The 16769-nt window shown below is 33.3% G+C and overlaps 1 protein-coding gene across 1 annotated transcript in view; it reads right to left on the bottom strand.

Moving 5' to 3' along the window:
- The window catches only part of LOC106462181 (flocculation protein FLO11-like), a gene marked incomplete at its 3' end in the record, with an annotated part of 170043 nt that overhangs the window by 3535 nt on the left and 149739 nt on the right, over positions 1 to 16769 (bottom strand). Inside the window, exons 8-9 of the mRNA XM_022389372.1 lie at positions 9009 to 9244; positions 5 to 1952 (exon numbers count right to left, since the gene is read on the bottom strand). Coding sequence (XP_022245080.1) covers positions 5 to 1952; positions 9009 to 9244 — 2184 coding nt within the window. The remainder of the gene's footprint in view (positions 1 to 4; positions 1953 to 9008; positions 9245 to 16769) is intronic.

The raw sequence follows: 16769 nt of genomic DNA on the forward strand, positions 1-16769 counted from the left end.
GTACTAGAACTATGTGTATTTGGCACTTCAGTGAAGACAGATGTAGGAGTTCCTTCGGATGTAAGTACAGATCTTCGTTCACCTGTGTCAGTCGTTGATGTTATCACTGTCGGTGTTATTATTTTTTCACTTGATATGTGTATGCTAGGTTCTGTGTTTAATGTTTCGGTATTAAAGGAAGTTCCTAATATTTTGTTTATTGTACTTTCAGATGATGCTCCAATCGTATCTTTCTCTGTTGAAATTACTTTCTGTGTTGTGGGTTTTCTACTGGAGGTATACATACTTTCGGTTGTGCTGAACGTTGGCGAAAAACTGGAGCCTTTTATTGTTCCTTCAGTTAGATGAACAGACGATGTTTCACTAGCATGTTCTGTTGTTCTTAATGATTGGGCAGTAGATGGTGTTGAGCTACTTTCTGTAGCCTGCGCTGTACTGAACGTTTCTGGTGAAGTAGACGTTCTTGATATTTTTTGAGTTGTATGTAAAGAGGAGATTTCACTTATATCTTCCTTTGTTGACGATGTTGTCCAAGGGGTAGATACTGTACTAGAACTATGTGTATTTGGCACTTCAGTGAAGACAGATCTAGGAGATCCTTCGGATGTAAGTACAGATCTGGGTTCACCTGTGTCAGTCGTTGATGTTATCACTGTCGGTGTTATTATTTTTTCATTTGATATGTGTATGCTAGATTCTGTGTTTAATGTTTCAGCATAAAAGGAAGTTCCTAATATTTTGTTTATTGTACTTTCAGATGATGATCCAATCGTATCTTTCTCTGTTGAAATTACTTTCTGTGTTGTGGGTTTTCTAGTGAAGGTATACATACTTTCGGTTGTGCTGAACGTTGGCGAAAAATTCGAGACTTTTGTTGTTCCTTTAGTTAGATGAACAGACGATGTTTCACTAGCATGTTCTGTTGTTCTTAGTGATTGGGCAGTAGATGGTGTTGAGCTACTTTCTGTCGCCTGCGTAGTACTGAACGTTTCGGGTGAAGTAGACGTTTTTAATATTTTTCTCGTTGTATTTAAAGAGGAGATTTCATTTATATTTTCCTTTGTTGACGATGCTGTCCCAGTGGTAGATACTTTACTAGAACTATGTGTATTTAGCACTTGAGTGAAGACAGACGTTCCTCCAGATTTAAGTACAGAATTTGTTTCAGTTGTAAGCGTTGTTGTTGTTAACAGGGTCGGAGTGATTATTTGTTCACTGGAGCTGGGTATACTAGGTTCTATGCTGTATTTTGATGTAGAAGATTGTATTGTGGAGGTATTTATACTCGGCTCTGTGCTGGAGTTTGGGGAAGAGAAAGTTGTTTTTGATGTTTCGTCCTTTGTACTTTCAAGGGATGTTTCGCTCACATTTTCCATTTTTGATACTAATTTCTGAGTGGTAGAGGTCGTTTCAGAGCTTTTTACACTTGGTATTGTGCTGGTTATTGTTGAAGAAATGTAATCTTGTGTCACTGTATCTACAGAATATTGTTCATTGATATTTTCTGCTGTGGATTTTAATTTGTATTTATTCGTTCCTGTGGTGAAGTTATCTATATGTGAAGTTAGATCAAAATGTTTTGTTGAAGCTGAAGCATATGGTGTTTCTTCTACTGTGCTTATTGAAATTATTTTACTTACATCTTGTGGTGTTGATGTTATTACCTGTGTTGTATACAATTGGATAGTAGAAAACGTTTCGCCCGAGGAGAGGTTTACAGTTGTCATATAGTCAGTTCGTGTGTCTCCCGATTCTGCTATATTAGTCGTTTCATTGTTCAGTGTGGAAATGTTAGAATGATCGAAAAATCCTGTTGATATTCCAGATGACTGATCCTCTGTAAACTGCGTATGTTGAGTTGTGACAATTTGTGTTGTTGACGTGTACTGTATACGGACTTGGATGTTAGCAACTGCTAATTTCCCAATTTCTGCCAGTCCTATAATATCCACCTAAATGAAGAAAGAAGAGTTTTGTGGCTTTATGTGTCATTATATATTCAAGTAAGTTACAGTCTAAATACTATGGAATTTTGAACTACTTGAGTAAATTGCTTACTACGATATTTTAGTAAGAATTATATTAATCGTTTGTTTAATTATTATTTCTCTATATAAGCACAATGTTAAATCAAGAATGCATATGAGGAAGACAATTCTGTGTATATTTCTTCAGAGACAGCTTTTACCATTCCTACGTTGTAGTTTATGCCATAGTTTTATTTTGATTCCTTTGTCTTTTACGTGCTACGCCTTTTCATTTTTACATTTTTTGTGTGAAAAGTTGTATGTTTACTTATCTATAAATATATATATCTATTATGTTAATATTAAAGAAAGTCTAGTTTTGGAGACGAAGTTGTAGACTCTGTACTTATGAAGAACACCATTTCCAAGACTATACAGAAGGCGGGAGTAGTTTATATAAAAATATTCAACACCTCAAATTCAGATTTATTTATATTAACTTGTAGATATATATATAATGATTTTAATAATTATGAATAATCAAAGCAAAAGTAACTATATTACTATCATACACCCTCCTCAGTTGGATATACAAACTCATTATATAGATTTAAACATAAATATACGAAACGTTTTAGTTGATAAATTGTCACGAATGTAGAGAATTCCTTACAGACTTATTCGTTTCTTTCAAATAGTAGTAAAATTCATTCATCTTCAGCAAAAAGGTTCATAATTTGATACTTACTTCCTTTTGCAGTACTTGTAATAAACGAAAATATGCTTTTTACTTGTAAACATTAAGCATAATGCTTTTCAACAATACGCCTTATTTAAGTTTAAAATATTATTCACATTAAAAAGCAGAAATAAGAAAGACATTTTTACAAAAGTATGAAGATTGTTTTTTCAAATATAAGTTAATTCTATAATACCATGCCTGTTTCGGCACGAATGACATGTCACCTTTATTTCATTGTTATTTTTTGTAACTATTACATGATTTGACATGAGTATTTGTCCGTTTGTAGTATGTACAAAGCTACTCAATGAGCTATCTGTGCCCTTCCCACCCCGAGTATCGAAACTCGGTTTTTATTCGTATGAACCCGTGAACTTACTGCTCGGACACTGCGTGGCTATATGGGTACATATATATAAGTAATAAAAGCTATACATACGAGATTATGTAAGTTCTATAACAGTCTAGTGCTCAGGGTGGTAAACTGGAAGTTTATTACCAAGTTCTATAACTGTCGAGTGCTCAGGGTGGTAAACTGGAAATTTATTACCAAGTTCTATAACAGTCTAGTGCTCCAGGTGGTAAAGTGGAAGTTTATTACAACTTTTTAACTTTAAAATATATTTACATTTTTCATTCCTTTTGTTACTAGTAGTAATTTATATTATCCATGTGAATGTGTGGTAATTATGGGGATGAAACGTTATCTTCATGAGATCAGTTTTTACCTATATCTTTAATGGTCTGGTTCTTTTTTATTGTGTTTATGATATTGTCTAATTAAGATTAACTTTTTCATAAAAGTGACTGAAAACAATGAACGACAGTATTTAGATGTTGGTTACTGTGAGCTTGCGCACCCAAATTTGTTCTTAATCTAAACATTTTTCTTTCTTCAACACTGCCCCCCCCCCCCTCAGTGGCACAGCGGCAGGTCTGTGGACTTATAACGCTCGAAATCGGTTTTCGATACCCGTGGTGGGCACAGCACAAATAGCCGTTATGTAGCTTTGCGCTTAATTACAAAAACAAAACAAACAAACAATCTTCAACAGTTAATTCTTCGATTGAAGATGAAACCTGATAGATGATGTATTCCTTTGCTGTGGGGGATCTATTTTTTTCGCATGTACCTAGTTTACTAAGGTAAATTTTATCCTCCCCTGAATGTGCTTTATACCCCAGTTTTATATGTTTCTTTTATGTGAGATGCTTTTTGTTTTAGGCCTCTTTGTATATACGTACATGTCACCTTATTCAAATAAGTGTTTTCTTTCATATTGTTTTTACGTTAATCATGAGCTTTAGGCCACAATTATAACAACCATTCATGAAATTCAAGCCTCTAAGAGTTAGATTAAACACATGGTACTTACTTCTAAGATACTGACAGCAAACATTAGAAGTGAAATTTAACTCAACAGTCTTTTAACCCCGATCGAGAGCAAGACATTTGTTGAAGTTAAAGGTACCAAGGTAAAACAGCGGTAAGTTTACGCACTTAACAACGCTAAGATCTGGGGTTCGATTCCACACGGTGGCCAGTGTTTAGATTTGCATACAACAACAACAGTAATTAAAAGTGAAATATTGTATGAAACAATGTGAGTAAATAAAAAGTTCATTTTTAATAGTGTTGTTTGCACGCGTGTGGATCAGAACTGATTCTTTAATGTCTTTCGTTTGATAGTCATCCAACATAATGATAACCAATGGAACTAACATGTTTTTATCTACTTTTTTCTGATATATATCAGTCCTACATAACTTTGCAATGTATTTCACACCACAGGAACATGGTAATGTGTATTGTTTTGCATAAGTCAGCATATTCAGAAAGTTTGTTGAGTGTCTTGAAACCTGCTGTATTAATTTGGTAGTCTTCGTAATAATAATAAAGTTTAGAATAGCGAAAAAATCCGACCACCTTTATGAAAAATTTACAAGCAGCCAAAAATTGCTAGGTTCCTAAATGTTGTAGAATATAACTTAACACTCTATGTTTGTATTGTCATATATTAACCTCCATATAAATGAGAACGTCAGATGTAGAAATGTTCCAAAACATGTCCAAGGTCCTCCTCTTTGAATGTACCCTCTTGTGGGTTGTCTTCCCTACACAATTCCTTTCATCTTCTACAAATACAGAGTGATCATTCAGTACGAAAGGGTTTGAACATGCTAAATAATCATGATGTGCAACGGACTTACTTAATTGTAAAATTGATGTGTTTTACCGAATATATCACGATATTTTATGTTGCAAGACGTACAGATGATTTATTATTACTTTTATAGTAGACATTGTATTTTACAGTATATCTGTAAAGATGTTGAAATAGCTGTTTCTTCAAGTCGTTTGATATAGATTTTGTTGTGATTATTGAGATGGGGAAAGTCCCATAAGAGGGACATAAGTCATACTACAAAATGTGTTTTTCCAGTGGAGGTATGTAGATTTCAGACAAATATCTAGGAGTTTGAAGAAGCGTTCCATAGATATATCGGTTTTGAGTTTTGTTTGTTTGTTTTTAATTATGCACAAAGCTACACAAGGGCTATCTGTGCTCTGCCCACCACGGGTATCGAAACGGGTAAGTTTATCAGATGTTGTTACAGCTGAAATGTTCTTTACGAATTGAGTTGAGTTCTTTAGGAATTACGATTTATTTAGAGACAAGGGTTTTAGAAGGTTGGAAAAGAACTTGGGTGTCTTAGAAGTTGGAGAATCAACATTTTATTTCTGTATTTTTGGTACTCATTAAATTGTGGTGGGATGCAGTTATGAAAACCGAGGGCTTGGTATCGGGTGTTTATGATTTCTTTGTTATTATGAATAACAAAAAAGTTATTTTTCAACTTTCGAAGTAGGACCATATTTTAGCCGAATATAGTGTTGTAATTAAATAATTCATCAATCTTGCGATCGTAATTTGTTATATTATGAATAACGCATGCATAATGCTTTAAACTCTAACTGAAATTAGTAGCAACCACACCATTAAATAGCATACTATGTATGTTATGTAACGTAGTATAGGGATGTAGTTTAGGCCTAACAATTGAATCTGTTGTTCAGTATCTGTTTAATGTTTTGTTGTTGAGCTTTATAACTATATTTTGAGTTAATATCCCGGTTAATAGTATAATATTTCTATTTCGCTAAAAGGCAGCCAATTTTTCGATTTGTCTTGTTTTAGAATAAGAAAATCCTCCGATTCGGCGTGATTATTATATTAAATATGTTTAATATTATGTAAAGTGTTTCATTGAGAACGTATACGTAATAAAATTATGATGATTTTACTGACAATCCGACTATAAACAGAAGGTTTAGCACGTTACATTAAAACAATTTGACCACCCAACTCAGCAAGTCAAGTGACTATCACAGCTGATATAATGTAGCAGTTGTTCATTTGTTTGTTGTTGAGCACAAAGCTAAATCATGAGTATCAAAACTCGATTTTAAGCATTATGTCGTCAGACTTACCGCCGAGCTACCAGAGAGGGATGGCAGTGGCGGTGGGTGGAATACGTTGAAACTATATTTGGCATTGTTTATCACAAAATAGAGAATGTAATGTTACCGAAATATGATCGTTTTAGTGAACAGCTCTTTCCTACGTAAAATATTCACACACACTTAGGTCATAAAGATATGTTTGGATCTGGGGTTTAGAATTTCCAAGACAATAATATCATTTATAATTAATGACATTAATGAATTTGAGGCATCAAGACTTTCCAGAAACAGGCCTTCAACAAGTCGTATCCAAGCCATGGTAAGCAAAGTATGGGGTTTTGTAACAGTTGAAAATACAAAAACATATAGTTCAGTGTCAATAGCCGCCCATGTATTTCAAGCAACAGTAAACAACACAATCAAGAAGAATCTTCATATGGAAAGGTGACAGAAGTCTCGTGGACACATGCTGTTTCCTTAAAATAGCAGTTAAATAGTTGCATACCTGAAGAGGTTGGAGAGTAAAAAGGTATTCATGTTATTTCACAGGAAGACACATCGATCAAGTCACCGGATGTAGTGCCTATGGATTTCTGTGCGATTGAACTGTTGAAGCAAACACTAGGAAGCCATTGTACTCTTACATAGGCCTGGCATGGTCTGTTGGTTAGAGCAGTCGGCTCACAATTTGAGGGTGGTGTGTTCGAATCATCGTCACCGAAAATGCTCACTTTTTCAGCCGTTGGAGCGTTATAATGTGACAGCCAATCCCACTATTCGTTAGTAAAAGAATAACCCAAGAGTTGGTGGTGGGTGGTGTTGACTAATTGCATTACCTCTAGTCTGTCACTGCTAATTTGGGGACGACTAGCGCAGATAGCTCTCGAGCAACTTTGCACGAAATTCAAAAGCAAACAAACAAATCCTCCTACAGTAGATGGCTTAAGTAATGTTTGCAGAGAGGATTGATGTGCTTTTCATCTGACAGCCTTATAACGGAGCCTTTTGCAATCGGAATTATGCTGCAGGACTATTGTCAAGATGCAAAATTCACCAGATAGAGCATGGTTAGACGTGGTAAAATGGGCTGTAACGATGTATTGAGGCTCCAGATTTTTTTTGATATAATGTTTTCAATATCAGTATTTATGTTTAACTACAGTCACAGAAATGCTCAGAAGTGTCAATGATTCAACTTTTAAGAATGTTTGTATCAGTACGTGTCAGATATCACTTCTACTGTTTGAGCCAAAGTCCTTTTTTTTCTTGGTAAAGCGTTTTGAATGGATTCTACGTATTTTTGTGTATTGCATCCCGAGATACTTAGACTAAATTACTATTTTTAACCAGACCTTTAACGTCAAGCAACTCTTACAAGGATGTAATATGCAGATCAGGATATTTCAAAAGCAGTGACACTAGATGACACTTTCTTCTACAAAATGAACTCTGGGAACGAACTGACGGAATATAAGGGTGAGGGTATTTTTTATTTTCATTAACTGATAATATTTTTCATTCACCACTGATGAGCCAAACATCTAAGAATAAATACTTATTTACGTCTAAAAAAGAAATAAGCACCTTCCTCAGCTAAGTATATGCAGATTGAATTCGTCATTTCATATCGTTAGTGCTGACATTAGTATATATATATATTCTAAAAGTTGCATGAGATAGCTGAAGTAAAGATCCACTCGCAGTGGTCACTTGGTGCCAATTTTACAGCAGATTTTATATTTTTGAAATCAGACTTTGTAAAAGTGTGCACGTTGTACATTCTTCTTTGTACTTGCACTAATTATTTCTTATTGTTGGACAGAGATTAGAAGTGCTGATATTGTTGAATGTTATAGAAAACTTCACGTAGATCCAGAATCAAAATTTTGCTGACCTGTGCTGAAGGCGCATTATGAGGATGAAGCAAAACATTTGCAATTTTTAATGTTGGAAAAAATAATTATGCATGCAGCTACATATTTAAGGTTCTGTGAAACCAAAAAAAGTAACTTGTTCAATGTTTCTATAGTTACTGCTTAAATAGGAGTTATACTGCATAAAAATGATATTTGTTTGATGTAACAAATGCTTCAATGAAATATTGTTACATCAAATTTTATATTAATTTCAGTTTATTTAGATAATATATTAAATGAGAACTGCAATAGAGTATTTAATGTTTAGTCTTTTTGCTACCTATTATTTCATTCTTTTCTTTTCAGTTGTTATTAAGTATATATTATCTAGATATAAATATAAATATTTGTGATTTTGCTTGTTGCCACCCCCACTCAGCCCCTCCCGGTAGCTCAGCGATAAGTCTAAGGGCTTACAACGCTAAAAAAAACTAGCTTTCGATAGTCACGGTACGCACAGAATAGATACCCCACTGTGTAGCTGTGTAGGCTTGACAAGCTAGTTTTATATTCAGTATGTCATCTCACTCTTTCAAAATCGAGAAATAAACAAAGGAAGCTATTATAATACATCTAATAACAATAAAACATTTAAAAAAGTAGCTTAAAATAGTATAAATTAATTAAAATATGTAAAAAACAACATCCAACGTTTCACGCGCATCTACTCGTTCCCAATGATACGGGATAAATGCTGGAAAAATAATTATTCAGAATTTTTAATGATTTTATCCACTTTAGCCAATTTATAAGTGCTGTATGAATTAATATATACGTTAATAACTAACAACAGAAGCAGCATTAAACGTTTTCTTTACTATTTATACTAATTTAAACCCCTGTTCGCTTTTTGTTTTTGTTTGTTTTTCAGATAACCATTGAAACATTCATAAACACCAATCATTTTAAATACTTACTGTAAACGGTTCATTTGGTGTTACTTTAAAAACGACTTTAACTTCCTCCCATTTGTCAACCTCGTTATTTTTGTAACTCGGAATCACTGGAACTTTATTCAATCGTATTTCCAATCTATTAGTTAAATCTGACGTCCATATCAGTAGGATCATTTCAACATTCGGACTATCTGACTGCACTTCTGAGCTCGTTAATCGGAGGGAAGATTCCAAGTTAACGACTATGTGTGTAAGATCTGAAAAATAAATTGTTAACATACATTATTTTTTCGATATTATATATCCACTGTGAAACTTGAATTTAATGTAATTGCATTCATTTCTCTATAGAATTTAACTCTCAGATTTGAATAGGTAATCATCTAACCCCTTCCATTTAAATGCTAAATAGTTTGTGAACAAAACACAACAAAATATACAGAGAATTATGTTAGAATTATAGCTTGTATAATTGTAAAACAAATATTGGTGATTTATGAAACATTTACATCTAATTTAATAGCCACTTCTTCAGACTAAGCTTATGTTCCCACATTATATATTTAATATTTCAAAAACCAATTAATATTCAGAGAATTATTACCTGAAAATTGATTTCTCACCCATGCCTTGTACAGATTTTTAAAGCTTTTATTTTTTAAGTAAAGAATTAGATCACAAAGCCTTATCATTACTAATCTGAGATCACAGGTATAAGAAAAATGCAAAAGGAAATGTTAAACTTTGATTTTCTTTTTGCTAGAAAGTTTTTTTCACTTTCTGGTTAAGGAAGCTTTTCTAAAGATGTTCAGTTCGTATGACTCGAAATGTCCTTTGATCATAGCTCTGAAACTGATTTCTAGTGAAATTGATGAAGAGATTATAACTAAAGCTATAATTTTCATTGGATAAGTGTAGTACGTAGTTATAGAAAATATCACCAAAATCGTGTACTAAATAATTAGAGAGGATGCCAATAGTCAATAAACGGCGCTCAGTTCCTTTTAACAGTTTGCTTTATCGCAAAACTACACATTTGACTACCTGTGCTCCGTCCGCCATAAATTTACTGCTAACCCACAAAGGGGACCGTAATGAAATAGAACCCACTAAAAAACTTACTATTTACCAATAAATAATATCACTATAACTCCTATAGTATTAACTAATGAAATATGACTTCCAATCACACTCTTAAACAGAATAAAGGAACAATAAATCAAATGTAGCTATATTAAGGGCTTTACAGGATTGTGTTCAAATGGAATTATTATCTTTTCAGTTACTTCAGCTATATTTCATATGAAAACAACAATGTATTTTAAGGAGCGGCCAGTAGCTTGTGAACCACAACCAACTTCATTTTCTTGTTTCTAATAATGTGTGTAGGACCAGGAGATATGCACAATATCTTTGCAATTAATTTTTGAATTGGAGGCTTCTCGTTCATAACCATATCTTCACTCTGTCGATGAAGACTTGACTTCTGATTGGTTGGGTGTGGTGTTGAAGCCTTTTTTGTTATCCTTAAATGCACTTTGCTGTGTGTTTTTATTTCGCTTACATAGAAAACAGTGAATGATACTCCATTTTTCGAAATGCTATCTATGTTTTGGCTCTAAGGTATGGTGCTAATGTATGGTCATATATCTCACCAGCCACTGAAAAGATTCTTGGGACATTTTACAAATCACCTCAGGGAGATTTGGTTTTTCATGCTGGGTAGCTGTCTGTCTATCATGTGACTGTTGTTCTAGAGTCATCCCGACATTCACAAATAAATGGTAAATAGTTTAAACATGTTTACATAATATGCAATATAACATCTATAGAAGTGAGTACTACCTAGTTAGAGACTATCGTACTACAGTTAAGCTACAGTTAAGCCGGGTGTTTGTGATTCTCTGCTTTAAATTTTCTTAGTTATTTTGGTATGTTAAAATACCAAATGTTTCATATATCTCTAAATGAAAAATGAAAGATTAAGGGAAGAAGAGCATACAACTCATATCATTGGACCACCAGTCAATGAAAACAATATCCATGTGTTGAATATCTGCAATCACCAAACCAGCACACTCCTTTAGAAGGCCAAGGCAGCCCTCTCCAAAAACTGTCATATCAATGAAAAAGACAAACAACATGACATTCCATAAGGTAATATCAAACCATCATTCTGTTTGTCCAATTTTCAAGGGGACCAGCATCAGCAATGTGGCAGTTCGTTTCTCTATTGATATAAAAAGTTGCATTAATTATCCAAAACATCTGGGTAAAGTGTTCATCCAATTCATTTTGTACTATGAACTATTCACAGAACATCTCATGTTAGTTCGAGCCATGTTCTGTGAATTTCTGAGTTATGTAGAACTAATGAGAATGGAAGCTATGTTACTTCAGAATACAAACATGATTTGTACAATTTGATGAGTTGACGTCGTTCTGCATTTTCTATTAGGTATCTAAGAACGTAAGAGTCACAACTCCCTTTCAGCTATTGATTTTTCAATCAACTGACCATCCTAACTGTTGAAAGAGCTTATTTCTCATTACAAGCTGTAGTGACCAGGAAGTTAACATTGCTGTTGTGGCCATCAATTCACAGAGATTGCTTACTCAGGTTGTTGGTATGTTCTCTTTATTTGACTCTTCTTGAACAGCCAAGGAACGTTTAAGCTTTCTTTCCATTTATGCTTCTTTTGCTGATCACAGTAGTACTTGATATTACTCTCATCACTGTTCTTGGTGCCAATTGTTTCACACCATGCCTTCTGAACAGTCTAGGGCTGCAAAATTTTCTCAATAATTTATAATTTATGCACCATGTGAATAATGAATCTTGTTTTTTTGATGGATATAGTTGCCATATAGCAAGATAAGGGTCAGTTCAGCAAGTCCCGAATAATTGCCATGTTAAAACAGAAAACACTAAAGAGTTATCTAACTTATGGAAATCATTTAGAGTAATCAAACAAACAAGCCCAGTGAATGTAACTACAAAAGGACTATATAGTAGCAGATTGAAAAAAAGATGAAAAAACTTAACCATATCAGTATGAATACTTATCTGATAATTCAGCCTTAGCTAAACAAACAGTCTAACAAGAAAATATATAAGATAAGAAACTTAAAAGAAATGATGAACTACAATTACACGATGACTACACTGAGTATGTAGAAAATGAAACCATAAATGTTTTGCATGTTGTTAATAACATGATTATTGACAAGTAAGATATATTAATAGATCTTAATCAAGTGACTGAACAAAATACAAATGCTTGTAAGCATAGCTAGAAGAAACACAATTGAACCTAGTACTGCAGATGCACAAAATCCTTCAGTAATGACAAATGCTCGTACAAACATAGTACAGTCAGCACCAGTGCACAACATAAGGTTACATGGACCAGTGGCAGATCAGTCTTTGATTCAGGATCCACATAGCATAAGACCAAAGCAGGTCAAGTTCGATCCTCATGATGTCAAACACATCACACAATGAAATATAAATTCGATAAACAAAAGCACAAATACTATAATAACCTAATAAACATCCAAAGTATATAATAGTAGGTTAGATTATGTAAGAGAGTGCATTTTTTAACCACAGAGCTACACAATTGGCTATCTGTGCTTTGCCCACCATGGGTATTAAACTCAGGTATTTAGCATTATAAGCCTCGGAAGTACTGCTAAGCCACTGTCGTTAGAGGGCAAAAGAATGTAATAGTTGTAATTAAAAATATATAAATCATTAGTAAGTGTATTTAGAGATGCACTAGGAGGAATATCATTTAGGTATTGATGTCATTTGTTTTAGCAAGACAAAATGTATAGCTCCACTGCAAAACAGAGCAGGTATAGTATTTGTCAAAGGTGGATAAATGATAAATGAATCACTGTCAAGGACATACTATTCCCACAATATTTTCAAAAGTTAACCAAATTTATGGAAGAATTATATTCATTTTAACTGAAAAACCAGCATAACGTTTAAACTTAAGGATGAAGCAAAACCACTTTTAGTACTAATATAGTTTTATAGTGCAAGTATTAAAATTAACACAAACAGTATTAATAGAAAGTTATAACGAATTAACTAGAACATATTATGAAGAAGTAGGTGGTTTAATTACAGAATTAAATGACAATAAAGACAGTGTTTCTGATAGAAGTTTATTTATTGTTTATTTATAATTAAGCACGAAGTTACACAATGGGCTATCTGTGCTCTGCCCACTACGGGTATCGAAACCCGGATTCTAGCGTTGTAAGTCCACAGGCATACCGCTGTTCCACTGGGGGGCTCAGATAGAAGTAGGCAATAAACGGGATTAATTAATTCTAGAGGAAGTATTCTAAAATTATTAACAGAGTTAAACAGAAAAATGTTAACCAAAGGCAGCTATGAAAGGAAATGATAAATTTGATAGATAAACAAGCTACTTTAATGAACCCAATAAACAGGATATTAGAACTTCCCAATCTGGAAATTAAACAAATACAAATTGCATTATTGAATATCACTAATGAGATAACCTATGTCAAAATAGAACAGAAAGAAATTCATAGAGAGGAAATGAACTGTTGGTCTTTAATGTAAGAATTTGGAATAATTATATCAATTAGCATTCACTGTAAAAAATAGCTGAATGAAATTAGCCAAATTATTGCAGCATTTAGTACAGCAGCTGATAGGAAATTAAGTAAATATTTTTTACACCCTAGATATTAGAAAGTGTGTTGGATGAAACTGAGAGAAGACATCCATTGCTTTTGTAGTTTGTAATACCTACTTACAATTATCAAGTTTACATGTATTACGCATGTGCAGATATAAAGACTGCAGCTAATAAAGATAACCTAAGAATATTTATAGATATAAACCTGAAAGCAATAGATAGACTGTTTGAATTATACAAGGTAACTTCATCACCCATAGTATTAAATAATCCTTGGCATTAACAATGAAGACTAAGAGTCCATACAAGAGCTATTTCACTTACATAGATATTACGGAAATGATATTATGAAATGCATCAAAGGACCAAACAGAGTATGTGATGCAAATTCAGGAATACATTCAGTTCCAGTATTATTCTGGGATTACTTATTGTACACAGAAAGTTGAGATAAAATATAAAAATTATGTGAACAGAAAGTTATTATCACACAACCATTTCACTTTTACAGAACAGAGACATCTGGTACCTGAAATACCTATTTATTCTATGTTCTAAACCAGATGTCCACCAATTCGATTACAATATCTAGATGATAAAATTGAAAAGCACAAGTTACCAGAAATTAATGTTCTGCATACATACAAGGTATAAGTTTATCCTCAAGCTTTTGAAGTAAGACTAGGTATATAGCTGAAGAAGTAAGTTCAGAAAAACTGACTATGAAGGAATTAATGATAGATGAACAGATAAAAGTATTTAAAGAACTAGAACTTAATTCTGAAATAGCAAAAGTGAAAGCTATTTTGAAAGAAACTTGATATCTACTCCTAAATATGTCAAAATCAACCATTAAATTATTCAATCAACATGTGAACAACCTAAGAGAAATGTTCAAATGAAAAGTACTGGTAAAAATTATGTTTAGTATATAATAGTAATAAGTATACTGTTGTATCGATTGCATGACAAGCTAGCAGCCCTCATGATCTAGTATGACCTGACGATCTAGCAAAGTTAAGAAACAAATGTAATGTTAGAATAAGCAAAAAATTCCTTACCTATTCAGAAGAAATTGAAATAGTGGAGTTATATGATTTGGAAAGACAAAATTAAAACTACAAAGTAGTTGGATTACTTAGTAATTATTTAATCAATGAGGTTAACCAATTATAAAAAAATTGGTTTGTTGGTTGATTGGTTGTTGCTAAGCCCAAAGCTACACAATGAGCAATCTGTGCTCTGCCCATCATAGGTATCAATAGCCGATTTTTAGCGTCATAAGCCTGCAGACTTACTGCTGAGCCATTGGGGAGGGATATATAACAATTCAATTAGTACAAGATCATTAGACAAATTTTCAACTGTGCTGAGGTATGTGGCTCAACACTAAAATATGCATTTATGTGATGTTGGATATGATTTTTACTTCCTAGCTAATTGTCTGTTCTAAGAAGTACGTCAGCAAAATTTGTCAGCCATCTGCTGGGTTCTTGCTGCTAATATGAACTGAGATTATCAGCGAAACTGGTCTGTTCACTGTAGCTTATTTCTGACTACTCCATAAGACATCACCAAGTGAGGTGCTGTCCAGTGTTGGATGTTGATTTCCAAAGCTTGCTATAGAGGACGCTCCAGCTGGTATCATCCAATTCGTGTAGAATGTGTCTTCTTATTGACTTTCAACCTGTTTCTTTGATTTAGCTGATTTACTTAGATTGACTGATTTTACCAGCACTACCTGAGGGATTAGGGCGTAGTTCAGCTGTCTTAGCAGGTGGATAGAACATATAAATATGACATACCTATTATAATGCAAGTTAACACTCAGTGTCTAAAAATGACTTTTTCCAAATTACTTGGGGATCCTCTGTTCCCATCCTCAGATCATCTTGGCTCTCCATCTCTCTGTAGAAGTTATTTCCAAAATTCAGAAGTATCTCTTGTGTAATTTCTATTTAAAATTACAAGAGAGAAGAAACATGACTTGGAAGGATTAAACATACATATCAGTTACCACTTCTGTAATAATTACATCCTGGTCACAGGCACCAAAAATTTGTTCAATCGAGGCTATCTGTGGTAATTTTGATTTAGTACCTGCACACAGTTACCTGACCTTCACAGAAACCAGAGGTTTGTGTATCGAATTTGTAGGGAAAGATAGGTTTTGTAATTTGTTATAGGTGAAACATACGAGACAAACAAGGTGTTGAGGTCAAAATAAAATAAATGCTTCTTTTCTGCCACAAGATGAAAATTGTAACACAAGTAAACATACGTGATAACGTAAGTGATAAGATAAATGAAGTGAATATAAATTATACAATTAAGAAGTATATATTTGATGAGACAATAACAGGACTTCTATAAGAAAGTCTTGGTTCTCCCAGATTAAAGACGAACTGTTTTCACCAGAGTAAATCTCTCTTGAGATAAAAAAAGTGACTGCATTCACAATACACATTTTATCTGCTGCTGACCAATAAGAAAACTGGCGCTAAAATGTAGAAATATCTCTATACCATGTAACAGTGACAAAGGCATCCCCATACACAATGTCAAGAAAAACCAAAGCAACTAACTATCCATGAAACAATAAACAGTTTTCTTGACTGGTTAATCTACAAAAGGTAATACTTCAGGCTGAACTTTTGCACATGCTTTCAAGCAGGTTTAGAATGTTCCAATATTAGAACTTCTAAAAATTTAAGAATTTTATAAATATGAAATATACACTAAAGGAGAGTAAAATTTGTTGTATCTGCATAATACAACTTATAGATGATATCATCTAGTTAAATAGTAGGTTGTTAGAATGTATGCATTACTTAATTTCAGTAAATGTTACCAAAGTCTTTGTACTGTCTAATTGCACAGTGTGTTACTAGAATACATTTAGTACCAAGATAGAATACTAATACCTCCTTACAATATTAATAAAAATAATTTATTACCTTCTTATAGAATATGCCATTATAGAAAATTTACTACCTTATTAAAATATGTTTGTCAAAGGCTTGAATTACTTTGAATATTTGTAATCTGTCTAATTACAGGGAATATCACCATAGTAGGTATTCTATTAGGTTAGAGA

The sequence above is a fragment of the Limulus polyphemus genome, unplaced genomic scaffold, assembly GCF_000517525.1.
Source record: "Limulus polyphemus unplaced genomic scaffold, Limulus_polyphemus-2.1.2 Scaffold1112, whole genome shotgun sequence".
In the NCBI taxonomy this organism is placed as follows: Eukaryota; Metazoa; Arthropoda; class Merostomata; order Xiphosura; family Limulidae; genus Limulus; species Limulus polyphemus.